Source organism: Pungitius pungitius, chromosome 1, assembly GCF_949316345.1.
Source record: "Pungitius pungitius chromosome 1, fPunPun2.1, whole genome shotgun sequence".
NCBI classification, from domain to species: domain Eukaryota; kingdom Metazoa; phylum Chordata; class Actinopteri; order Perciformes; family Gasterosteidae; genus Pungitius; species Pungitius pungitius.
Window position 1 is genome coordinate 7,369,493 of NC_084900.1, and position 27,765 is coordinate 7,397,257.

A 27,765-nucleotide genomic window follows, 5' to 3' on the forward strand; every position below is an offset into this window, starting at 1 on the left:
GAGAGAACGAGGCAAAAACAGAGCGAGGGAGAGACAGATGGGTGCGAGACGCTTTCACATCCCTGGCCCCCCCCCCAAACCCTCGCTCGAATCAAGCCAGAGCTGTGCTGCTCCTAATCGTCTCTGAACATGTACGCACGCCAAAGCCTGCATCAATTTAATGTATGCTTTATCAACAAGTGGCGGTAGCTCTACCCCGCTGGAAGACCTGATTCATTCCCCACTGGGACGTGGAGAGCTCGAGCGATAGGGAGGAATGTGATGTACACCGCATCAGGCAGAATTTTGAAGTAGATTCAGAAGGGGAAAAAAAAAAAAGAAGCTGCACAGAATCACTGGCCGTTTCCTTTTCTCCGTCTTGCTCTCCCCCCCCTTTCTGTTTTCCACTATTTTAACATTTTTACCCCTGTGGTGTGATTAATAAGAGGCGACAGTGGTTGCAGACCACGGAGATGTTAAAATACACAACCCCGAGATAAAAAGGAAGGGCCTGTCGCCTGAATCATTCAGGGAGATTCAGCAGGGGTGGCACGTGGAGCCGGGCTGCAAGATCGCTCATTCTGAGCAATGCGCGTGTCCTGCGGGAGGTCTGTTGTGTTTGCATGAATTTCCGCATGTGCTGAGGCAGTGACTGCGTGCCGTCTTTTCTCAGCGTCTGCAGCAAAGACTCAAGCGGGCGGGCATGCGCGCGGCGAGGTTTATGGTCAGTTGACTCACTATTGCTTTTTGTTTTTGCCTCTCTCTCTCGTCGGCCCTTTCGAACTTCCCGCTTCTCGTAGTCCCCGGCGGTACTCCTCCCTCTTCAGCCTCTCGTGCTGGTACTCCTCGTAGCTGTCATACCTGCTGAGAGAAAAGGATGCGTGTGACATCACTGTCCTAGCTCGTCCTCTAAATTCACCCTTCCCGTCGATGACTGGGAGAACAATTGGCCGTATTCACCAAGGAGTAGGGCGCCTATATTCTCACCGCTGATGGTTAAAGGGGGGGGGGGGGGGGGGGGGATTTCAAAAAGGAGCGGAATGGACATGTTAATAAGACGTCTCTCTGTCATTGCTATGATTACGGAGCCGGCGGGATAACCCCGCGGGAGTGCCGGAGAGCGGCGCGGTCGGGGAGCCGGGCAGCTGCAACTGTCAGCACAACTTCACATGTCATTACTTTCTGCTTAGTTAGGGCTTCATCAGAAGGAAAGTGCAACTTTCTCTCCCCCCCTCCACCCCCCCCCACCACCCTGGACCTAGCACAAGACGCGTCTGTTAAGTTTTTCGACTGATGAGCGATTCTCAGGCTTGTCGGGTGTCATTAGCTCCCGTGGGCACCAAATCAGCTCGGAGCGCTGCAGCTGGTGTCAGTCTCCCTCTCCCTGCCCGCACTGTGACCGGGACATTCTCCCGCATACGAAATGGTCCCCTCTGCAGTGTCTCGCGGAAACTACACAGGCACTAAGTTGAATCGTGTCATCATACAGTTGGGAGCGGGACTCCTCAATGAAGTACCAATGTGCATCGGCGGGATATGTTGTCACTAGTCCAACAAAACGTGATCAATTAAACACATTTGCCCCCAATGTTTGTCACGTGCCCCCCCCCCCGGGTGGATGTGACGCGCTGCCAAAAGCTCCGGTATAAATGCGTCTAAGGGGATCAAAGAGTGGCGGCTTTCACTGCATTGGTTTGTAGTGACTGTGATTCAGCCATCCTTCCTCAGCTGCCACACTTTCTCTTAAACTTGGCCAGACAGTTTCTAGGAATAAATATTTGTCATAACCTGCAGAGTGGTGAGTAACATGATGCATAACGAGGTTTAAGCATTGAGCTGGAGGGGAAATTATTCATTTAAATAATCACCTTGGCCTGCGGCTGAGAGGAGATCGAGACTGAGGGTGGGGGCTTTTGTGAGTCCTAGAACGGAGGGTGCTGGAATCTGTGTTATGACGAGACCTGTGGGAAAACAGAAATGTGATACATGAAACTATTATTTTTAGCAACACATGCTGTTCATCCCACACATAACAAACTGTTTTAAATGAATCGTGGAATATACTGATGACTCCTGAAAACGTGTGACACCTTGGTTAATTTGTTCTAGGCTTTGGGATCCAAATTAACCTTTTTGATTTCACAAGACCCATTTAGACGTCAGAAACTGGGTTAATTCCAGATGAAAGCATTCTGTATTCTCCTAATCTAGCTCATGGCCACATTAAGAGTGCGTGATTTCTCCCAGCACTTATATACACTCCCGCACTGGCACCTACATACGAGCACCTGCTATCTATGTTGTATGAGGAAATGGTCAATACTCTACGCCCTAGTGACTCGCAGCTTGTATCTCTGCAGTCCGTGAGCCTCAGATGCTTAATTATTGAAGTGTTGCTGAAGAAGCAAGAGCTGAATGATGGAGTGGGGGGGGGGGGGGTTGGGGGGGGGGGGGGGGCGGGGGGGAGAAGTTTGTGAGGCTCAGAGAAGCAAAGGAGTGCCATCGAGGATCCTACGCTGTGAAACTTGAAATCGAGAGGAGGGATTTTGAGAATTATTTTGCTAAAATTCTACATTCATCTTTTCCTCCAAGAAACAGAACAAGAGGCTTTGGTATGTTTCTTCTACGAGACTCCAATTCCTACGCAGCATTTTCCCGAAAGCTTGTCAGTGTCGGATTCCGATCCCCGTGGCGGAGACAATAACTGTAGAATTTGTGAGTGAGTCATTGTGGAGCACAAGAACAAGGGCCCGGGCAGAGCAAAGTGATTCTATTGGCTCTCTGTGGTAAACTGACCTTTAAGTAATCAGGCAAACAAACTGCAGTCACTGCAGTGGAGCCGTGCACTGGGAGGCACTCAATGGACTACTACTGACAAACTTAATTTACTTACATCCTTCTCAGTAAGTAGGGGTTCGCCTCTGTTCTCCCCCCCCCCCCCCCCCAAAAAAAAACAAACAACACAGACAGAAGCCCCCTCAGCACTGATCAAAGGGAAGCATGGGAAATGTAGTTCTCAAAACGGAGCTAAGATGATGGGAGTCACTTTTAAAAGAGGGGGTTGGAGAGACTACACTGCCACAGTCTGGATTTGGCTTTCATCTGTGGGGATTTTAAAGAGGACGGTCTGCCACGCAGTAAAAACGACAGCTGCCGCTTAAAACAATAGCCCCGGCATCAAACGAAAACCGAGCACGTGAGGGAGCGAGTGGGGAGGGGGTTCGGAAGACTTTCAAATAAACTCCTTGCTTAGAGATTTAAACTCATACTTTTCAGAAGTCCAGCGCCACTGGCGCGTTTAATGCTCTGTTTTATTACTTTGTGGATCATTGAGTGTTTTGGGGGAAAAACACACCATTCAACTCAATTGTTCTTTTATAGACACGGGAGTGCTCCCTGGTTTAAAAGGCAGAGTTGATTAGTGTACTAACTGCAGACACTTTGGTTAGAACCCTGTTATATTGGTTTGTGTCATCTATTCTGCATTCAGTCCAGACAAGGAGAGAAGCGGCAGGTCAAGAACCCACGCCGAGAGTCTCCAGGAACTACACTGCGTGACACGAGCTCTGATGACTGATCGGGCCCGTTTAACACTCCTAAGCTGGATCCCCCGCCGTCTCCGAGCTCCTCCATGAACCGCATGGGAGGGGAGCAGCAGAGCTCAGCAAAAAGGAGTGGGAGGCTTGAGAGACTACTTACGAGGAGGGGCGCCTGTCAGGTGAGCTGGAGAGGGAGCGTCTCCGATGGTGCGAGGAGGAGCTGCGGGAGTCAGAGTGGGACCGAGAGCGGGACCGGGATCCACTGCTGGTCCAGCAGAAAGGCCTGCTGGGAGAGAGGAGGTGTAGGGAGGAAGGTGGGGAGACGGAGCCTCGTGAAGGGGGAGCAGCTGGATGGTGGGGAACAGGAGGGAGAACAGGGGGGGCAGTCAAAGAGAAGGTCCAGAGGGGTGCCCTCCCAGGGATAGAGGAAGCGACCCTCGCGGCCCTCACCCAGCTCCAGCTCATTCTGGAAGGGCAGGAACCCCGGGTGCAGGTAGCTTGAGCCGGGCGGCCTCTGGGAGAAGGAGGCGTTCCCTCCCTCCTCGGGGGACATAGCGGCTGCAGCCTTACATGGTCTGCTGCCGGGTTCTCTCTCCTTGGCACCCTGACTATAAAGGGCATGTAAGGGGGGACCAAAGTGCTTGTTGAGCTCTTCTCGGATTTCCTGGTCGCACAGGAGCTTCCTGCTGAGGGCAGAGGAGTGGAGTAGGTCCCAGTCAGTGGCGGCCTCCTTTGAGGGGACCTGGGGGGTTTGTGTCAGGGTCGGCTTCCCTGACTCCTGGATGCGGGCTGCTTCTCCAGTCGCAGAGGCGGCATTTCGCTGCTGAGCCAAGCGACCGGACGGAGCGGATAACGTGGAACGAGAAGATGAAGAGGATGAGGAGGATGGGGGCATGGCTGAGTCCTTACATTCGACATGCCTGTCCCCCAATTTGCCCGCAGCAGGCACTGGAGCAGCGGTGGCCCCCGAGGTGGCCGTCACTACCGCTGCTGCTGGAGTCATGGTAACAGTGGCTGTGCCGCCGTCCTTCTTAGTGCCAGCCGACCCCTGGCAATAGTCATGGTCACTGTAGCCGCGGGGCACCGCCCGCTTATTGTTGCTAGTGCTGCGATGCTCGCCGAGGTCGCACCTCACAGTGTGTTGGGTGAGCGAGTAAGGTAGGGCGGTGGACGCTTTGCTCAGCTGAGCATAAAGCTCAGTCTGTTCGGGACCCTTCCTGGTGGGGACCCCGCTTGAGGCACCTGGGGCTGGGGCCAGAGCGCCGGGACCCAATTCGCTCAGCCTGGCTCTTTTGCATGCCGAGGCTGATGAGGAACATGAAGACAACTTGGTTTTGAACGATGCTTTGAAAGGATTCTCTTGACTGGCTTTGTGTGGTGGCGTGGTTGGTGGTGTCAGACCTGCGGGGGGAGGAAAAGAAAGGGGTTTTGTGGAAGGGTGGGGGCAGTAAAAGGGAAATGGAATCATAATGCAACCTCCCCATTTATCCCCCTCTCCCTCCTCCCTCCACTCATCTATAAACTTCCAGGTCCGTTTATGGACAGTGGACACAGACACATGCCTGATTAAAATATTCACTTTCTGTTGGCCTAATCCTGATCTCTATTTTATTGCAATCTTGACAGATTAATGTAATGCTTGATGTAACTTAATATGGCGGTGCTGTAATACGGATGACCTGCCATCCCCTTCCTCTCTGACCTTGGAAAGATCCCTTTTCATGAATGGAAAAAAAAGACAACACAAAACCCTGCAGAGGACAAATGTAATGCACCCGATGAGAGAACTAAAGTACGTGTATCATATCTCTGCCTTGCTCACATAAATGTCCGCACTGGACAGCAGCCAATTTGTCAAAGACATATTTTTTTTTTATTGGCCCGAGACAATAATAAGTGTCACGACGCCATGCATGTTTTGATTATGATTAGCATAACAGCACAATGTCCCTTTTCTGTGAAACATCGTAACACGGCTGGTGATGTTGCCATGGCGAGAAGTCATTGAAGCACAGGAAGTACTGGCAAATGGGTGCGTCGTTCTTCTCAGATGGCATGTCCCTACTACTTGTGCCCCCTTCCCCGACAAGTATCCCCAGCCCCTTACAGATTTACAACCAGACAGATGGCAGTTATATGGGAAGTCCTGAGATGAGCCCACTTTATAGCACTGTTAATGCACTCACACAAACAGCCGCCACTATTACTCTTTCTCTCTTTCCTTTGGTCGTGTATGCTCCCTTTTTCTCTCTTCCTGACAGTCTTCTTCCCCGGATCAATCTCTATTTCTCCCTCTCCGTCTCCCTGCATGCTATCCTGTTTCTGTCTCACACAGAACAAATGTGCCCACACACACGCGCGCACACACACACACACACACACAAACTCGTCACCAACAGTCAAACTCCACTGAGCCGCTTTGAAACACCTACGCTCCCTCGTTTTCTTTGCCTTTCTTACAATGCACATCATTCTTCGCTGGCTGGTGAACTGCACCAGATAAATGCTATTAGTCTCAAATCCAGTGTTAAGAGTGCGCACTAGGAGTGCAGAAGCCGGATACGCAAAACCGCAAGTTTCTGAAACCGCTTGCTATGTTTGGAATCCCAAATCCAATAGCTTATTATCCTTCTGATTATCAGGAGTAGGACTGCAAACCCCACTTGCCTGTTCTACCCCCTTTTCCACAGTTCTAGAGGTGATATAGACATTGACTTGCACTGCCAATGGAATGAGCTGAGAAAGGAGAAAAGCAGGGGTACGCTACACTTCTATTTCACCAATGAAGCGCCATCTGTCCAAAACAACGTGCGGGTGGGGTCATAAACCAGGAGCCGTTAGCAATGGGAGTGAAATAAATCACAATAGATAAATATGTGCGTCTCAGTCAAACCCCCTAGGATGGATGATCTGATCATGCAGCCAGCTGAAAGGAAGCAAGGGAGAATAAAAAACAGGAATCCTTTGTAATCTATTTTCTCCTCGGCCAGCTGTGAGTTGCAAGGAGACCTCGTAGCGGAAAAACAACGCTGCGCTCAAATAGTTGATCCGGCGGTAAGCCCCGCAAATAGCAACACACGGACCAGCCCGGGTGTCATGGGACAGAGTCATTAAAGACAACCCGACGGCACAGGGTAAATCTATTAGCTTTGCCAGGGCAATCAGGTCCCAGGTGGCCTCATGGCCAGTTTTTCTCAGTACAGTTTCTCCTGATAATCAAATTAGCCACCCTACGAAACAGTAACCAATACTACTACTACAACTCAAGCAATTCACGGAAAGTTCCATTGATGAGTTGTAGACCTGCCTTGAAGAGGGGAGGGTGGAGCGCACAGTTGGCTCACCTCCACCTGGTTATCAGTGCCACAGCCATCATTTTTATTGTGGTGGAATGTTACTGTAAATCTGCAAAGGACATGTAACTCCTGACCTCAAGGCTCTCACCTCCGCTTCCCGGAATCCACCTGTTTCACGCAGCAAGACTCAAAAGCTAATCTCAATGTACTGACCGTGTATTCGGGACTAATGATTTTCCTGCAAATATTCAACCATACATTAGCTTCGGACTGTAAAGTCAGGCAAAGGGCTTTATTTGACTGTGCTTGTGGAACAGAACGGTCACCGAGACTTGGTCACGGGTCAATAAACTCACCCACGTGCAGTAAAATAGAAAAGAAATATTAACCGCGCCTGATTGCCCCAGACCTTAAGCATGCTCTTTACCTCTCGACAGGCATCCCCTTTGACCCCAAAGCGCTCATGTACATAAAAGGGTTAAACATCCCTTGGAGCAAGGTCAGAGGGACAGAGGGGGATCTCCCGGGGTCTAATGTCCCCCAATTTTCATCCCCCCACACGACATAAATAAGTAGAAGGTGCACAGGGCACACATGGGGACAATTTCCCCGGCTAGTAAATGAATACCCAAAGGGGCCAGAGCAACATCACACAGTGTGAGAGGCCAAAGGGCAGCCATTTGTTTTTATTGACCTCAAATGATTAATCCGGGGGAGAAGGTGGTAATTACAGAGATTGTTCATGCAGAGAGAGATAGAGAGATATGACACCCAATAGTGCAGCTTCTGCCGAAATTCTCTTCATTTTTTTCTTGTAATTACCTTTTCCCTATAGCCATCTTCAAACGTAGTTAATTATAACTCACTAACACACAAAGATGATGGCAATAATGATGCTGACTACAGTTACAATACAGCATCCTTTGCATACAGGTCTTAACATTGAAAATTGACTCCCCAGTCAGCTGATCTAATTGCAGAATCGTCTGGGGGGCCTAAGGACAGGACGGCACGGATCATACAGGCAAAACCAAATTACACCGCAAAACCAATTAAAACAATAACACTGCCATTTCAATTTTCCTATGATGTGTAGGCTAAGTAAGCTGTCAGTCAGAGAGCATTAGGATCTGATAGAGGAAGAGGAAAAGCATATTAACTGTTCAGTAAAAGGGCAGGGGGAGTGCTGGTACGGGAGGGGTTTGCTAATAAACCCCGAAGAGATTGGATAGACTAATCAATACTAAAGCACATAAAAATGTTCTCCTTTAGCTTCACCTTGAACTTTGAACTGTAATGGAACTATCAAGATGTTGGAAATGCTGGTGTTAATACTAAACAGAGAAGTGAGAATGGTCAGTGAGTAGTCTTTCTCTCTCGCTCTCTCTTTATATACATATATATATATACATATATATATATATATAAAACCAATGATGATCACAAAAAATAGGCTTACCTGGGGTTCCAGCAATCTCCACACTTAATGTGCGTTCAATGGTTTTGTTCTCATACGGTGATCCCTTGTGGTCACTGGAAGACAAAAAAAGGTGCGATATTTTACTTCACAGGTGACCGTTAGGGCGCGAAAAGCTTTTGTGATCAAAGAAATGGAAATGAGTCAGACAAATGCCTCATCTTGGATTCTCGTTTGTATAGTTTTCTTCCCATTTGTTCTTTTTCCGCAGTTTTTTGTCGCAATTGTTTTGCCTAGAATAACGGGGGAAAAACTTCTCACACTTACTTTGGAGACTCTGGGGTCAAAGGAAGTGGCAAGGTGGTTGGTTTGGCTGCAGAACACAAAGGAGCATGTGTAATTATTGACCTAGGTATAACACTCAAGGCAGAAGAGAAAAGGTCCACATTCTGCAACAATGAATCTCAATTTGGCTCATTAAATGCAATTATTGTTAAAAAAAAAGACATCCATACCTGGTTAGAAATTATTTTTATGGACACTATTTTGAAAACCACATAGTTTGAGATTGACCCCGTTTTAATAATTTATTGCCTTAAGTTAGACTGTCCATTCTAAGAGGCAAGATGGAGTGATGGTAGGTTTTTTCACAGGAGTCGAGACACAGACATACTGCACTACAAACGGATCAAAATGGAATAAAGACATAAAGAGACGATGCCACAAACAAGACACATGACAGTGGGTGAGCCCCTCTCTGTACAAAAAAAAAAAAAAAAAAAAAAGAGTAATAATTGCATGCACCAACAGCAGAGGAGGGGAATAAAAGAAGGAAGAAAGGAGAGTCAAGGAAGCTTGTGCAGTTGCCCGAGGCTCTGGCCGACTTGTGCTCCAGCTAAGGGAACGTGGCTTTAGTAGCACGGCGCTCGAGAGCAGCCCCTGGTGAGAGTCACATCAGCCGAAAATGGTTCAAGGGTCGACTTTGTGAGTACGGGACGTCCAGAAGCAAGACAAGGGTCGTCCATTTTCCCCACCACCTACTTGTTTTTTTAGTTTTTTTTATTGAATTCTATTTAAATAAAGAATACCTGCAGAACTTGCAGAAAGTGTTGGCTAGCGGGCTGTTTGCGGTCATTGTGTGTTCCCTCAGAACTGACTGTTAGTTTCAAATTAGAATAGGAGTTAGTTGTGAAGTCAAACTGGGAAGTGGTTAGAGCAGCAGAGGGAGAAGAGAGAGCAGAGATAAGGCCAGTGGGGGGGATGCAGTCATGATTACCTAACAACGGGAGGCCCTGGTCGTCGGGGTGCTCGCTGAGTGCCTGCCTGTGTGGGTGCCCTTGCCCTTGTATGATGCAGGGAGGGGCGGGTTCTGCAATTCTAGTATCTGGGAAGAGTGGGCTTGTTGGGCCCTGTGAGAGCACTGCAGCGGGGCTGCCCATGACATTGTCTTCATCATCAACACCACCACCACCAGCACCATCATCATCATGGTCAACATCCTCCCCATAGAACCCCTGGTTTAGCCACAGCAGCTCAGGTCCAAAGCCCATATCTAGCCCCGAGTCTGGCTGGTTAACCCAGCTCTCTAGGTCAAAGGCTAGAGGTGACAGCAGGGACCCTGAATCAGGCTCTTCAAGCTGACTTACTCCCTGGTTTCTACTGTCATTGGCCCCTTCCGACTCTTCAACCTCCACCTTTGTGGGAGCTGGCGCAGGGCTCTTACACCTCTTACCTGCCGATTTGCTCTGAATGGTGGGCGAAGGGGTGATCTGGGGCGGGAGTAGGTGGGCTCGATACCGAGCGGGCCTCTGCTTGGAGGTGAGCAGCTGGCTAAGTAAGGGGTGCCCCGGCTTCTCAACCCTTTTCTTAATGGTTACAGTGACGTGCCTGTGATGTGGTGCGCGGCCGGCACCTCTACTCGTTCTACGGCCCTGCCTGCCAAAGCCCTCACTCGTCTGAGTGGCGCCCTCAGCCTCTCGGCAATGCTCACAGCTGTGACTCACCTCTCGGGGAGGGAGGGAATAAGAATGCATATACCTAATAAACCTAGCGGCGGCCAGGCGGCCCACATCGCCTGGCGGCCTTCCTTCTTCACCGGGCGGCCCGTGCTCCAGTTTGGTGCGGGCATGGCCGCAGGTGGAGGTTCTGTGGCCGACAGTGATAGAGGCGCCCTCCGACTTCTCAACCCCGTCATCGTGAGCGCAACGCTGCCACTTCCCAGCCCCAACACCAGCCACACTACACTCGGCTGCAGCCCGGCTCTCACCTCGCTGGTGATGCTGTGGTGGCGGCTGTTGCTGCTGTTGCTGCTGTAGTTGTTGTTGTTGTTGTTGTTGTAGTTGTGGCTGTTGTTGTTGAGATGGCACAGCTGGCTTCTTCTTGGAGGTGGTGGAGGAAGACGAGTTAGAGGAGAGGGAGGAGAACGAGGAGGTGGATGACGAGGACGGCGAAGACGAGGAGGAGGAAGAGGCACCCAGACCCAGGCCGCTCTTGTCCCTGCTGCTGGCGCCCCCCCAGGTGCTCTTTGCTTCGCTGGCTTTGGTGTGGAGCAGGATGTCATCAGTGGCTGTTAAGTACTTCAGCAGCTCAGTGCAAGGCCGCCTCACCGGGCGGTTCTGTTGGCCGGAACCCCCTCTCGCTTTGCCATTCCAGGGGCTCTCCGTCTGTACGTGAAGACAGATGTAGAGACGGAGGGTTTTTCATTAAAATAAGTTTGCTTTTCGCCCAGTGTGGTACAGTTGTGAGAAATGTGAAGTGCTTTGTTTGAGTCCCTCTTTCAGAGCTCTGAAACAGGGACTGAGGCAGCCTGAGCACAGCGGTTAGCCAACTGGCTGGGAGGCGATGTCGGGGCTGCGGTCCGCCCATCATCTTAATTGTGTGGCCCAGCGAACACCACCGCGGCACTCTGTACGCGCACAACGTCCTCCGGGAGTCCTAATTCGCTGTGCTCCAGAAATGGATGACTCAAAGGCACAGTGCGAAAAATAGACTATGGGAGGAAGGTTGACGCACTGCATGTGCCAACATTGTATGCTTGACACGCAGCACAGAGCGCGGTGACTATGTTGTGTTTACCGCAAAATATGGTCGTACACAGTTGCTTTTTTTTAAGATTCACAGGAAATTTAAGTACGAGGTACAGCATAAATACCGAGACGTCAAAGGTGTTTTCCGAAACGACAACAAATTATGTTGTGATGTGTATGCTGAATATACAGCGTGCCACGTTCCGATGTGAAACTCGAACCGATTACTGAAATCCCATACTTTATTTAGTCACACAAAGCTATGATACTTACACTGGCTAAAATGAATCTTAAATCAACCCTGCCCCTTTCGACAAGAAAGAAACGACTTTGAGAGCTGTCTAATGAGACCATCAAGACTGATATTTTGATCTTGTCCGCTCAAGGCATCCATCTCGCCCGCAAGAGTGCCTGTCGCTTTTTTTTTTCCTCCTCCAACAGGCATCATACCAAGGCGGATAAGTGGTGGAGCTAATGAGACAACGGTGCCGATGCCTCGCTGGAAAGCCCAACAGCAATCAGCCTGTTTTCATTACGCGATGGCCCCCTGGGACAGTAGACTAGAGCAGTAGTCTAACATCTTCTAAAGGCGGCCACCAAAACAAGAAAAGTGTGAGAGGGAGAGAGAAACAGCAAGAAAACAGATGGAGCGAGAACATAGTGAGAGAGATAAACAAACACGGGGAAAAATGTGTGTGTTCAGGAGTGAAAAGCAGCAAGGCAGCGTGTGTATGTGTGTGTGTGTGTGTGTGTGTGTGTGTCCCTACCTTGACGACGGCAGGTGGTGGTCTGATCCGGTGGTTGCTGCTGGCTGCATGGTTCTGTGCCTTGCCACCTGTGTATTGATTATAGCTGAGCTGGGAGTTTGCGGGTGCCAGAAGGAGCTTCTTCAGCTGCGAACGGACCCAAACAGAACAAGGGGAAGCAGTGAAGGCGGGGAATTGAGGGTGGGTTATGCAAATGACCGTTTTCTTTCAATTAGACCGCCTGTGGTTTGTACATGTACAACCAGAAGAGACCAAAGCTGCAGCTATAAAAGATAATAACACTGACATTTTGAAAGATTACAGAATTTACAGTATGTGACAAGAAAAGTTACGGTTTTTTTTTTCTTCCCCCGTACAAGTGTTTTTGTGTAAACAAAGCCAGGATTTTCTAATGTGATTGAATAAACACACTTAGGCATGTGGCTGAAGGTCATTTTACAAGGAACCGGCATGGAATACATAATGAAAATAACATAACATTTGAGGTCAAAGCCGTTACACTAGAGAAATGCCCAGATGGTATGGGCATGGGTAAAAAGCACACAAAAGGTAGGCTGACTAAATCGAGAGACCTGTCCTTTTGCCAAAAAACATGACTCGGGCCGAGGGAGATTAGCTGGGACTCAGTGAGACTCGACGAGATGGATTACTTTCTCCCCTTACTTTAATTTTGTGCCGGCTTGATTTCAGGGCCCGTGGCACTGTGTCAACCGTAGTTGGCCCAACCACAGCGTTCATACCATTGAATTGGTGCCACAAAAGCACTGTTATGTAATTAGCACAAAGCAGCGAACACGCCGATCCATTCCATTTGCTTCCTCACTGCATCTGCATCTCCGCAGGCTCCCACTACTACGCACACTGCGCATACACTGTGGCGACTGTGGCGGAGGGCGGGTTTTTGGCGTCGCCCAAACAGACAAATGGCCACTTTGCGGTGCCCAGTCTTTCTGGAGAGTCTCCCATGGACTGGCACAAAAGCAACCGAGTGAGCGGGGGGGGGGGGGGTTAGATGTCGTGTTTTTCTAGCCCTGCGTTTGGTGGCGATGTGAGGCCCTTGAGGAGGTTGGGCGGTTGGTCTTACCAGGGAGGGCTCCTCGGGCTCTGGGGTGCGTGGCGAGCCGTCGGGGGAGGAGGGACAGCTCCGGTCACTGGCATTGGTCACGTCCCCATCTGCCAGGGCCTCAAACGAAGGCAATCCGTCCTCATCCACCGGGATGCTGTCCAGGGTCTCTGTAAGCACTGCCAGCAAGTTGGCCTCATTTTCTTCATCTATCTTCTTGGGAGGGGGGGGGGGGGGGGGTGGGGGGGGCGGAGACAGAAAAATATAGAGAGACGGGGAAATAGCACATTTTAGTCTGGAGAAGTTGCAACTCTTAAGCAAAGGTGGTGGGTGGTTGCATGGAGGCTTTTATTTTTCAGAGTGGGAAGCTTTTTTTCTAATTTCTTTTTTTTTTTTTATTCAGCAGTAGAGCTGACTCTCTTTTGGCAGGCTTTTAAAAAAAACAAATTCTCTCTCTCTGCAAGTGAGTCAAGGCTGTCACTCATGTTTTAAGCATGCAGCTTACTGGACCAATAATATCTCCCCCAAGAAACCCATTACCAGGACTGACAAGTAGCAAGTATCTCGGGAAGACAGGAATGGGTCGGGGTGAGTTACAGTATGGACGGGTTTGTGGGGCTGAACCATACAATGAGCGGAAGTTGACTCTCCTCTCTCTTCCCTCACAGAAACGACAGACGATCTGCTCAAGATGTTTGCAAGCAATCCTCCGATAAGCCGAATTACCGCCCGCTAATGCTAAATAAACGTGATACATTTAAAATGTTGGCATGACAGCTGATGTTCACAATGGGCGGGAAGTTGCCATCAACATTTCATGAAAAATAAAGCTTGTTCTTGCCACTCAGCTCCTCTTTGATGTACCCGAGGAGCTGTGTGATTGGTGCAGCTGGCTGTTTAATGGCAGAGATTATAACTGTGTGTGAGAAATAAACAGACACACAGACGGATATACTGTACGGAGATGGATCACGAGAGAAAGGGAGATAGGAGCTGCCAACTCTCTACCATGCGGGTTCACCGGGGGATAATAACTGTGCATGTATGTAGAGAAATAAACAAGAATAAAGAGGATGGATATTAAGAGTGAGAGGAAAGCGTGTGCGCAAGGCTGTTTTTTTTTTTTCCACTGTGACAAGTGACGACAAGAACTGTAAGTTTCCGGGGGCCATGAAAGCCCGGGGGACTTAAAGACAGCGGAAAGATAAACAGCGTCGTCACCTCGGGATGTTTCACGGCCAGCCCCAAAAAGAACAAATCCCTTTATGCACATGGAGGGATTTTCATCGCTCGGCGGCGGCGGCGTGTGGCCATCATTTATGCCAAGGGGGCCAACCACCACTCAGATACCAGCACCAGACCCCCGAAGACTCAAATGCACAACATTTACCCACCCACTTGTTTCCGTCTACCCCACTGATTTTACATAATTACACCCCCCCCCCCCCCCCCCCGCCCCCCAAGGATGGCACATTTGGAGCAGGTTTAGATTTACTAGTGAGATAGCGGCCATTTTAATGTTTCCCCCCCCCCCCCCCCCTTTGCAATTTTCATCCACAGAACACAGAGATAAAGAGGTAAACGTTCAGTTAGCTAACCAACAGCGAGGAAAACGTAAATCTGGTGTTCATGGAGTAGATTTTCCTCTAACAACACGAGCACTCAGTCATTATTAAAAAATGATAAAGAGGACATATTTCACAGAGATAACACGACGTAGGACTGGGGCCATGTCGCATTGGCAAGCAAACGCCTTGCAGGAAATTGCTCTGTATGAGGTGGCATGCTGTTTAATTACTTGCAAGGAGCTTCAAATCCACTGTGCTGGAACCCTATGCCACTGAAATGTTCCACATTTCCACCATCCCGAGTTATTACCTGAGCACTAAGCGGGTAGGTATTAACCGCTGATAAAGACGGAGCCTTTTCTTAGCCCAAATATACATTCTCGCCTGGGAAAATGAAAATAGGATCATTTCAGATTATCACAAATGAGTCTTTAATGAGCCAGCCATCTGTTTCGTTCCAAACTCACCAACTATCAAAGCAATGATGTATTTAAGTGAGGCTCAATTCCAGTTCAAACCCATACCTTGTGGAGATATTACAGTGTGTGCGACACTGTGACACAAGTAATGCTACGAGTTAAGAGGGCTGTGCAAGCTTCATTATGTCATGGTTTGGAGAGGATTGGGGAATTTTTGAGGCTGTGGCAGGATCAAATATAGCAATTTCAATCCTGTTTCAAAAACCTCTACCAGTTGGCAAGCTCCCACAGGCCCACTGTATCCCCAAAGATAACCCAATAGGGGACTCATATTCTGAAAGAGTCCCTTGTAAAACCCTAAGTCGTGACGATCATGCCGAACGCCAAGTGGGGATTTGGGGAACTGGGGTAAAGATCAACCTCAGTGATTGTTTCTACCCCGGAGAGAGCATGATCATGATCTAATACCCCTGTCCACGACGGTAAGCTTCTCCATGCCAGCTTTTGGACCACACCTTGCAGAGCTTCTGCACAAAAGTCAATCTTTTACTAATGACTCACTTTACCCTTGTATATCTACCTACAAAATATCGGTGTGGGCCGACTTCAGGAGCTATGGCACCCGAAGGGGGCGACGTCGGGAAAACCTCCCGACACCCATGTCCACTTATATTGATTACTACAGCAGCTGCTTAGAGGGAAAAAAGGGCAGGAATAACAAAGAGAGAAGAGAAAAATTGTCTCGGTGGGAACACTTTCTCGCTCACCCCGCTTAATGGACCTCACCGAATTAAAGAGATCTTAACAATCCTAGGCTAATTGCGGGATCACAATATATTAACCCCACTCCAATCCTAAAGGGTGCCATTTTGGGACTATTTTATTCCAAATGCTTCAATTAGCCATAAAGCATGATGGCAAGTGCTGGCAGAGCTCCTCTCCCCCCTCCTTCACCCCAGCTTCCCCAAGTCAGAGAAGACAAAGCCAACTCCAGTTGTTCATTATTAGGTGAGGCCCTTTTGTTATCAGTCAGGCTGTCTTTGAGGTTGTCCTTGCCTTTAACTCTTTTATTGAGTTCCACGGCACAGCATTGTGTTCCAGGAGATACTATTCACACAGCTGATAACGTAAGGTGAAAGTGCTGTTTTAAACAAACACACGGTTCTGCACACTTGGGCAAATGGCCAAATTAAATCTGCTAATTGCTTCTTGAGGATTCCAAGCTCCTGAGCAAATTTGCCGGGGATCAAATTTTAACAAGCTTTTCAGGGCAATGCATCATTTACATGTTGAAAAGAACCAAATGTGTTGTGAGAGTGCCTGAATGATGGACCTGATCACTGAATGACACCAAGACGAGCTTTCAACGGACTAAACAGCCCCGGCCGTTATCAACGAATGAGAGAAAGAACATGTGACAGACCCTGTGGATGTGGCAAGATAAAATATCTCCCATTAAATGGGTCATCTGGTATTTAAAGTGCTGTTTATTCTCACTGTCTCTTCTTGGCACACTCTTCTCTGCAGATATTGCAATAGCATCCGTTTAGACCGAAAGCGTTCTTAATAAATTGGCCCCCAAATTGCGTGGCAGGGTTAAATCTGTGTCTTGACAATTTAATTGCATTGCTTCATCTCAATCGTTTATTTTTTTTTCCACTCCTCTTTGCTCTGTCAGATTTTTTAAAACGTTCTCGATGAGGTTAAGCGACCAGCCAGACCTTGTAATCATGGCACAATCAGAAATCGAGGGGTATGTGCGGGACGCAAGCGTTCGGTTGGGGTATGAGGTTGGGGGTGGCGTGGGGGTTGGGTGTCTGGTATCGAGGCGTCACATCTCGACGAAGATTCTATGAACAAATAATGCCATTCTGTGTTATTACCCCCCCCCACACCCGATTTCAGAGGAAATAAATCAACGTCAACCTTGCCGTTAAGGCGTTAGTCAGGCCCGACGCGTCGGCCCGGTCACACAGGCACAACATATGGCAGCAGGGGAGGAGGGAGTGAAGTGAGGCAGGGAGGGTAAGGTACGGCACGATGCACGGCAGAGAGACAAATCATGGCAGCCGCCAGAGACGTCTGGTCATTTAGCATGAGCTTACTGAGATGGAGAGAGGGTGATTATGGCCTATACGGAGCGTTGAAGCCATACATAACACTGTTAAGTCTCCCTGTGTGTCTGTCTGTGTGTGTGTGTGTGTGTGTGTGTGTGTGTGAGGCGGCGGTGAAACAGTCTGGCGATGTTCCAAATCATAAAACTAAATGCTAAACCTCCATCGGGGTCCGGGCTGTGATTGGCTCCGTGATACATAAAAGCAAACTGACGGCTCCTGTCGTTTTCCATGCGACTACAGAATCAATAGAGCATCTTGGAATTCTGAAACAAGATCCAAAGGGAGAGATACTACAGACTAGATATTGAGAGTCTCCATGTCATGGACCCAGTACGGGTGGTCAAGTGTATTTCTACAGATCCATCAACTGGATGCATCCCCCCCTCTGACTCTCCTCTATTGTCATCCCTATTGGTTCACTATATATTATGGCTCACAGTGATGGTTTGTGTTGTAAATTGCTAAATCTAGTAACCTCTAAATTCAGACAAGGTTGCCCAGTCCAAGCATAAGACAGCTGATTTTAGGATTCTCCATCCTGCTTAGCAATAATACCACAACTTGTGTTGTGATAATCCCTCCGCTCTGGCAGGCTGTTTCTATTTTGTGCCTCAGCTTGAACAAAAATGGCAGCTCTCTAAATGAAGAAGAAGTGCTTTTGCAGAGAAGCTGACTGTTTACATGCCCGATGTCTGTCTGAGTTTAGAAGGCTATGTGAGTTGCACATGAGTGAGGAAACGGTTTGACCCATCAATGAGGACCAGTGTGTGTGTGTGTGTGTGCAGAGATGATGCATCTCCTGGGAACCATTTGAGACTGTTACAGCACTATCTGATGAGCTAATCTGGAAAAGAAGGGAAAGAGAAAGTGAGAAGAGGAGCTTTCTGTGCATGTGTGCGTGTGTGTGTGTAAGGTGTTGTAACACATCCTGACACAGGCCAGATCCGATTTGAGACCCAAGGGATGTTAGCGGCATTCTTCTTTCTAATTCTCTGTGGGAAAACCCTCTGACCGGTAACCCTGCTGCTGCTTTTTGCTTCTTCTAAAACTAACCACCTGAACCATGTCACACACTTGCTGAGATCAACAGAGGCTGTTGAACGTCCCTCACTTTAAGATATTGGTTATTCATTTGTGTACCGTCTCACAAACATGGAACGCTAGAAATATTCCCAACGGACAATTGGGGTGCAATGGGGATCGAACCCCTGGAGAGACCAGGTCTCCCACCAATGCATAGAAATGCATGGGTGCTAGTATTCACACAAACTCACAGCTATGCTAACAGACAATAGGATCATAGCGGGGCTGGCTGCATCCCCATCTACAGTCCTGCCCTGAGCTGCTGTTGTTTTCTTTCGACAGCCGTCCAACAGATGGTCCAAGCAACCGTTTGCTAACACCACAGAATCACACACCATCAATATCAGTGAAGTCTAACTCTTTGTTTTGGCAGGGACTTCCCAATCGGCTTGGCGCGTGGAAACACTGATTGCTATGATTGCTCTGACTTGTTTTGACGATCGTAGCAAGTGGGGGAGAAAAACAGAGATTTGGAGCCCCGAATGAAGAATATTCAGCTGGATGCAGAGACGGGATGAATAATGGTGCTTCCCTCTGCTTTTTTTGCCTAATAGAATGCAAATAGCTATTTGAAGTCGGCTGCTCCGAATGTGCACAACTAAGCAAGGGGCCTTTGAACATACTGTGACACTGTTGATAATGTGTTGGAGGAACACAAGGAGGGGGGAAGGGGGTTGCAGAGCTGATGCAGAGAGAGAAAACAGGAGCACAGACTGATTCCAATGTCCATCCTGCTAAATGGACACTGCCACATTTCCTGGCTGGAATGTAAGTCTGCCGTCAGCAGTCGAGCGCAGCTGTCCATAAAATAATTACATACACATACACACAGACACACACACGCACGCACACACAAAGTAGGCTGGTCACTTTGACATTTACATAGATTTGCGAGGGGGGGGGAACAGAATGGACCAGAACAGTTTTTTCACGGCGAGGACTCAATGTTATCATCCGCTGCTTTACACCACCTTTGCACAGAACCGCGTGCACGTATGCAGACAAATACATCTCCTGACCTTTCGGGCCCTGCCAAGCCCATCGAGGGTTTGTGGCGTTTCATTTGTCACAGTAATGTCTTCCTCGGAAGGATGCCAAAGCAAAGAGGAGTCGTGGAGCAGATAGAGTGGTCCGTGGCGTTTCAAACAAAAAGGTGTGTTTTCTGTGTCATTGTCCTATTCTACATCTTTGCGCGCGTGTGTGTGTGTGTTTGCGCATATGACGGGGTCTGCGATGTCGCAAATTTATGGTAATTGAAATGGCGGAATCTTTTGGGGGGGGGGGGGGGGGAAACGCAGACAATTTGAATCCGGAAAAAAAAAAAGGTCACCCTATTTAATTTGCACTCAATGCCGTCGCCGGTGCGACAGGGAAACACCTGAAAGCAAACGATCTTATCGTTGCCTCACAGGCTTCACCACTTACCCACTGCATAAAAGCTATTTGCTGATTACTAAATAAACGCATTATCTTTTACCTTGACTTCTGTGTGCGCGAGCGAGTGCCTTTTCACTGCTGGATTCAGGTCGGAGGCTGCCGCGGCAGCTTGCATGCCTCTTGTGTGAGCATGTTAACCGAGCAGGGCTGTCTTTTTTTTTTCTTCTTCTTTCAAGTGCCATACGTGTATGCGGCGCACGTGCAGGAGCGGTGGTCAAACCCGAAAACACTTCCAGCCTTTCGCGTGATGTGTTACTGGTGTGTAACGGCGTGGTGATGCGTCGAACTTCGCCAGCAAAGAAATGGAAACCTCAAAGAAATTGCCCACTAAACTCGATACAATCGCAAGCCGTTGAGGCGAGGCAACGATACTATGAGAAGGGATGAAGAGTGGGAGAGGGAGGCACGAAAGCTCTTCGAGTCTCTCTTTGTAGCATCAACATTGAACGTTGAGCTGAATTTTCATCTTAATCCGGGATCTGTACTCTGTGGAATACTGATGGTGTTTCCTTGAGTCCGGATAGGCTCGCCTCTCACAGCTTACATTTAGCTGCGCGGGCCCACTGCACCTGCACACTAGACTGTGAAATGTTTGCCAAAAGCACCATGATCAATGGTCACTGACCACTTGATGACAGGCGTCCTACACTCAAAATCCCATCCCAATGAGGCCCCTTCAAGTTATTACACAACACAGCCCACAGCCGCAGGAAACAGGCTCTTCCTGGCCACGGTGTAGCCGGAAAAACGCTCTTCCGGAAAGAGCTGATTGACAAGCAGACAACTGCTGAGGTCGACAACGCTGCAATGGCGGATGAATATGGCTCAATTATAATTAACCCGATATGCACTTCCTTGAAAAGCCCTTTGCCATTTAATCACGTCAACCCATTTCTACATTCTCTTAGTGACGTTGCCATTCCCCCCCCCCCTTTATGCTCGGAAACGAACATGATTGTTTTAGAAAAGGTAGAGGGGAAGGAATGCCTTGGATCCGCGATGACCAAACCTTCCGTGAAAGCTTCTGCTTTCAGTTTAGAGGTAGAAACTTCTGATTGGGCAGCAAGTGAGTCATCCAAGCATCCAGTCACTCACGCATCAGCAGAGCCTACGAGAGCGCCTCTTGAACTATTTGAGGCCTGTGCAGACTTAAATATTTCAGGGGGGGTGGGGGGGGGGGGAAATAAGCTGGAGCTATAAGCATGGAGTGCACAACATAAGGCTTAGTTAGAACGGGGAGGAGTTTTTTTTTCTGCATGGACGACAAAACTCTTAAAATTAAATTCTCAACTAGTGAAAACTAGTCCTTTGCATATATAGTACAAGATTGAAGAGCAGTTGTGTGACACTTCAGCTGCAACAGAGCACGTTTCTGACTAAGCAGAGGCCACAGCTTTGACCCAACAGGGTCTGGGAAAACACTTTTACTCAGAATAAAATCACTCTCAACTGGCTGCCGCCAGCTCATCCCATGATTGGTCACCATCTTTTTTTTTGTAATGAATTCCGTAAATACATTATTTGTTCCCTACATTATTGATTATTGTTCAGAATCAACTCTCTATGGAATCTAAGAAGCAAATACCCCGAGACGAACAAACTAACAGAGAAGAAGGGCCTGCCAAGGCCACTGCCCTCACACACACACACACACACACACACACACACACACCTGGGATCGATTCCTGAGTAGGGGAAGCAAGCTATCGTGCAAGACTGATAGCTCTTCACCGGGAATAGCGTCACTCACCGATTGGAGGCCTCTGTCTCTGTCCCGTCTCTCTTTCAAGGTTTCCTCTTTCGTCTGTTATTCATACTGTTTTTGCCCCAATTCGCTGTTGCGTTCACTCTCTTTTAAAACTCTTTCCTCAATTCATTTCAAATATACAAACCCCATCTTGTACTTACCCCTGTTGCGTAAGGAGAAGAGTATAAAAGCATTCTAGGAATCGACGGTTTATACATCCCTCGTACTCGTAAGTGTACACTGATAAATAATACAAGGAAGGTGGGTCTTATCACATGGCATCGTTGCAACGTGTTGCTGTGTGTGTGACAGTGTGAGTGTGAGGGGCGGGGGGGGGGGGGGGGGGGATTATTGGCTTAGTGTTTTGGCCAGGTTTAAGTGAAACAGCTCTGAAAGGCTCTTAGTGGAGATTACCCCAGGTACTAAAAATAGTCATTTCTGCCCAATATACACACACACACAAACACACAAAACAGAAAGTAATGATAGTGTTGTGTCTAGCAAGAAAAGACCTCTATCTGATCTTCGTATAGGGTGTCTCAATTACACAAAAGATACACATGCACACAAACACATCGGTGGCTCCAGTGTGATGAGAGAGATGGGTATCCACAGGGGGCAGGGGATCAGCTGGGGCAGGAACACCAAACCATGCTTCAATCAGCAGCAGCGGCCCACTGGGAATGGGGCTTGGTGTGTGTGTGTGTGTGTGTGTGTGTGAGTGTGTGAGAGAGAGAGAGAGAGTGGGGAAAAGAGGCAGACATGCAGCCAAGAAGCCAGCACCAGACCAAAGGATGTTCCCTTGCTCTTTTTCAAAACATTCCCTGAGGGGACCCTCTTTCTGGGGCTATATCCGCCTGCTCACTCCCCCCCTTTATTTTTTTTCCCTGCTCGCTCCCTTCCAGCGCTTCTCTCCAGAAGCGATCGTTGGAGGCCAGAATATATTTGTTTTGCGAATGCAGCTTCAACTTCCCATCAGCCAGGGACAAATGCTTTGCCTTGGGAGCGAAAAAGACAGAGGGATGGAGGGAGGCAGAGCGAGGGGGGTGGATGGCCCACACAGTTGCGGGGCAGCGGGTTGAGAGCTCTTGTTGTGGAGTGGATCTGACAGACGCTCCGAGATGACACAGGCACGGACAGCCTGAGTCTGAATCTCTCTACTATACGTCTGCGCCTACTTGTCTGCGCTGCCTCCCATTTGTTTATCTTGAGACAGCGTAGCCGCGGGTCTGAATGCGCGGTTTTGCCTTCAGTTTGACAGTGATGGAGGATTCCTTCCATCAGACAGTGCAAATAACGCATCAGCACGGTAGAAACGGGAGGCAACTGGAGATGAGGAAACCGTGGCGTATTCTAATAAGACTCACTTGAGAAAATCATATTATACAGCCGGGTATGATAATTCATACACCCTTTGCTGGAGCGGTGAACTGGTGCGGGTGGGTGTGCTCTCAAATGTCAGCATAAATTTGCAAAATAAACGCAACCGGCATTCAGCAGGGAGTAAGAACAGGGACAATAAGGGTCTCTGCCGTCTGCGCTTGTGTGTGTGTGTGTGTCGGTGTGTGTGGGCATGACAGTGACTTGTTACGCACCCCTGTCTTAGCTCGCGGGCGCGCCAACAAGTTTGTGTGCTCATTTAAGCTTCCATGTGTTTTGCGGGCAAAGAAGAAGAAGAAAAAAACAAAAAACATTTAATCACAACATGTTTTCTCAAAGCCTTCTAAAGATGTCCCGATCAAGCTAATCTGCCTTTACTCAAACATAAGCGCCTGAGCATCTGCCCAAAAACGCTCAAACAAGCAGGACAAAGCCAGGTGATGCCGGGCAAAGCCGGACGCCAAAACACACACACACACACGCGCACGCACACACACACACACACACGCACGCACACACACACACACACCGAGTCAGACAAAGAGCCCGTGTGGCCCACATATGCGCGCTCACATGCGTTGCAATATCTGGGTAATGCCTTAAGCCCGGGTGTCTTATTTTACTACCTGCAAAGCCCACAACCTTTTACTTGCAATCAGCGGGCTTTCATTTGGCCTGGCACCAGTCCAAGCCGTTACGGGTCTCTACATTTGTCTCTTTCGCCGCCCATCTGTCCCTGTGTCTGTCATGTCGTCTGTTGGCCTTTTCTGTCCATCACTGCGCCTCCCTTTGTTTGGCTTTTATCTATCTGCCCCCCCCCCCCCCCCGTTCCTTTGTCCCACCTGTCCATCTATCGTTGGTGTATCACAAAACAGGACAGGTACGGCGCTGATCAAATCTCGGAGGGCGAACCCGGGGGCGATGGTCTTGCATAATCACTTGGACGCGTTCATCTGTCCACCAGCGACGTGGCCACGGCGCGCATCCCGGTGCGGCCGCTACCGGGGTCGTCCGCGCCGGAATGGGACCAGGCTAAAACCGACGGGGCGCCATTCCATCACTCAAACGATGCTTGACATGAAGGTACCGCTGTTAAAAGGACTTCGGGTCACACTTCTGTGCCATTATCTTTGGCAGTACATTGGGAACCTATTGGAGTAACCACACCTTAACAACTGCAGCCCAAAATAGACTGTGGACTTTCACGGTCGGCCCGTTTTGAAGAGGTGTCAAACACACTGTGCCAGGAGCGACAGCTTTTATGTGGATGTGTCAGTTACAAGGGGAGGGGGGGGGGGGGGGGGGGTCTATCATTCTCCACATTTCTTGTCAGGGCCAGTTGGGCCAGTGGCAGGGAATGGAGCAAAAGGCCAGCGATGGGACAGCTTGTGATCTCTGAACAGGACGCACACATGAACAGATCAAAAGATTGGGCGTGCGTCCATGCAAACACTTACACCGCTTAAAGACGGTGCAACCGATGTACCTTGCCCCCGACACCTCCATCTAACAAAATAGACTTTGATATGTTACACTACAGGTCCCTGCTTTTTCAACCAAGACAAAACTCTGTGTACTCATTTGCTACACGCCTGTCACATGGAACTGAGACCTGAATCAAAGCCCCGGTTCAAATAAACAGCAGGTGTTTGTCTTTTCCTTTCGGAGCTGCAAATAATTTCAACAGTTCACTTGAACTAATGAAAGCAGGTTCAAACTTCCAAGGAGCCTGTTTTTTGTTGGGGACTTTTATAAGAGGGGGCCCCAGCGTGACAGCTGCACCCAGCTGTTACACGTGTAACTAAGAGCAGCCTTGATCACCGGCAACCCGGAGAGTTTATGGATATGTTTGAGGCGATGGGGAAAATGCCAGATAACAATGAGTACACTCACAGGCTGTTATTCGGCCTGGTCATTAACATAAATTCAAACTTTTGATTGGTTGCTTCTCTGCCCTGTGTGGAGGCCAATCAGGGGGTGCAGGGCCAGCTTTGCCGAGCGGCAAACTTTCCCCTGTCAGATTAAGTAGGATTAGCTGGGTCCTGCCTGTGATGAACTGAGCACTTCACATGGGGACTTGAAACTTTCCAAAGATGGAGAAAAAAAATTCCCCAGTCAGTGAAATGCATTACTTGCTTTGAAACCCCAGTTTTCACTGCATGACTCCAAGCCTGTCCACATCCTCAGCGTGACAATTGCTGCTGGCTCGCTTGGTGTGTGAAAACATCACTTGCTCACTGCAATTAGTATGGATGCAAACATCCATGCAAATGCGCATCCAACGTACGCATGTGCCTATACATGCTCTCTCCCAAAGTGGGAGTCAGATGCGGCTTCTTGCTCAGAGCTAGTTCTCTCAAAAGGGTCCTCGGTGGGTGCTAAGTTCCATTGTGTTTTTAAATGACACACACACACACACACACAGGCACATGCATACACTCATTGGTATTTTTATCCATCCCCAGAGCCACTCAGTGGCTGGAAGCCATATCAGTCTCAGACGACAGAAAAGCCACGGCCACACCAGCTAGTACTTAAGGCGCCCCATCTCGTGTGTGTGTGGGTGTGTGTGTGTATGTGCGCGCGTGTGTGTGTGCGTGTGCCGTCCGGAGAGGTAGAATGTGTGGTGATATAAAGAGACTCTGACAAAGGTGGCAGTACAGAGGAGGGGAAACGTGGAAAGAATTTGGTCCGTTATCAACTGTTGCCTCCAAGACCACTGAGGAGGGACGCACAAAAATACACTCACACACAAAACACCCTGAGAACGTGACCACATGACAGGGCCCGTAGGCGCACACATTGCCTCCTCAGACAGGGTTTTTCCTCCCACGGCGAGGCTAAAACATCCAATCTCAGTCTTTCTTGTCTATCTCTGGTACTGATAAAGGCTTATAATGAACTGGGGACTGGATCTCAGTCCCAAGACCGATGGCTTTACGGCCCTGGCCAGTTCATCTCCCCCTGTGGACTTCGTTTGTCACCGGGGCGAGGACAGACCGAGAGAGTGTCAGATGGAAAGAGAGGGATGGGAGCAGACCGAGAGAAATATGGACAGAGAGATGGAAACAAAGATTAAAGTTTTACACTCCAACCTTTGAGAAGCGTTTTGCAATACAGCCGCCGTGTCCAGAGTTTACTACCGGAGCTTTATGTCAGGTGTGTGCCGTGTTACGGACTCTCGGCTGATATAAATGTTCAAAGTTTTGATAAGACGGCTAGGATGCAAACAAGGGGACCAAGGTCCTCCTGGGGCTTATCACGCTTCAGGTTATCTCGCCTTTTGTACTTCGGAGCAATGTTAAAGCATATTTGATAAACTGGTAGTGGTTGAACATTTTGTTTAGCTTGTGTTTTTTTTTTTTGAGATATTCACGTTGTCTTAGCTCGGCTATGCAGTCATTCCGGCTCACTCCTGACCTCTGGGACGGCAAGGAGGAAATCACTTGCAGATGCAAAGATGTTCCATAGCACCATGATGCTAAGAAACAGCACGTTGCCACGTTATACATATTGATGAAGGTAATGAATATGAAAATACATGGATGGAAAAAAAAACTTTAGGGTTTACTGACCTCAAAAAGATTGGATGCATCGTTGCCATACTGGGTGGAAATAATCTCCGATTGGTCGCTGTACCATTTGAGGCCACCAAGGAAGCTGTCGGCATCTAAGTCACTGACATCCAGCTCTGAGAGGTCAAGTTCAGGGAGGTCTGGGCAGAGGGGCTGGTCTTCACCAACTAAGGCAGCACACTGGAATGGAGAGAAAAAAGAAAACAAGGATGGTCAGAGAAGAAAAAAAATCACATCCACTTCATATGCAAATCAGACGTGATTTGTTTTGGGTGCCAAGTTTGAAAACGATGGGGGAATCTAAATCTGGACATCAGAGAAAAGTCTTTTCAACACCTGCTGTCGAGGCCTAAACAAAGGGGAGACAAACATTTGTGTGGATGCCAATCAGACAGCCATTTCAATTCAAAGCGTCTCCTCTTAATGACAATTTAAGTTTCTTTAATTCCCTCATTTGAAAATGTGCCATATGCCTTCCACTTTCGTTATTCTTTTTATTACATCCTATTGATTATTATCTGAACCCTTCTGCCAGTGCAAGGTTTTGCACAACAACATGCACACATGCGACGTGTTTCCGCTGCGCTCTGCAAAACGTCGTGCTGCCCCCCCCCCCCCCCCCCCCCCAACCCACCCACCGCCCCTCCCCGAGCACTGCCGTAGGCTCAGACCCGCTTAACGCTGCCTGTTGACATTTTGTTATTCACCAGCCACTTTTGTGTAATCGAGCCCGTGCGTACTGTATGAGGCAGCTGTCCACGCTTCCCCCGCGCGCTAATCATCAGCTGCACGTGAGGGGCTCCGGACTGGAAAATCAATATGTGAAAAGGTGTTCTGGTGGAGGGCAAAGAGCTGGCAACAAGTTTTGAGGCTTAGCTGATTTTGCAAGATAACTTAAGGTGAAATGTTTGTCATACCTTCAGCATGGCACACTCCCTACCTCTGGCACAGCATGAATTGCTTTTGTGCAGAGAGTGATCGCCTGCTCATTCTAAAGGACAATGTTCCTACTTTAGTTTCAGATAAATCTGATCATACAAAAAGGCAAAAAGGCAGCAGAGTGGAGGTTTGTTTACCATCTGAGACTGTGCACATGCAGACCCAACCCAACTGGCTTCTGTCTAACATACTACACACTGTTAATGGCGTAGGCGACACTTAGTGAATGTATAAACACTACCATTTGGCCCTAAGACAAATATAACATATCCTCGGGCGAAGCCGGGAGGTAGTTGGCCTGCGGACTGACGAGGGGATGAGAGTGGGGTCCAGCTTAGGGCGCAGCAGGGACACGGACCCTGTGCCAAGTAGGAAAAACCGACCAGACACCGCTGTCGCGGATCACCCCGTCG

General features: G+C 48.8%; 1 protein-coding gene across 1 annotated transcript in view; it reads right to left on the bottom strand.

Moving 5' to 3' along the window:
• Positions 1-584: 584 nt before the first annotated feature.
• Positions 585-27,765, bottom strand: part of ppargc1a (peroxisome proliferator-activated receptor gamma, coactivator 1 alpha) — a 220,026-nt gene continuing 192,845 nt past the window's right edge. The window contains 12 exon segments of the mRNA XM_062561117.1: positions 585-762; positions 764-781; positions 783-840; positions 1,848-1,940; positions 3,679-3,857; positions 3,859-4,919; positions 8,274-8,347; positions 8,559-8,604; positions 9,508-10,894; positions 12,025-12,150; positions 13,109-13,303; positions 26,414-26,593. Coding sequence (XP_062417101.1) covers positions 649-762; positions 764-781; positions 783-840; positions 1,848-1,940; positions 3,679-3,857; positions 3,859-4,919; positions 8,274-8,347; positions 8,559-8,604; positions 9,508-10,894; positions 12,025-12,150; positions 13,109-13,303; positions 26,414-26,593 — 3,531 coding nt within the window. The 3' untranslated portion in view covers positions 585-648.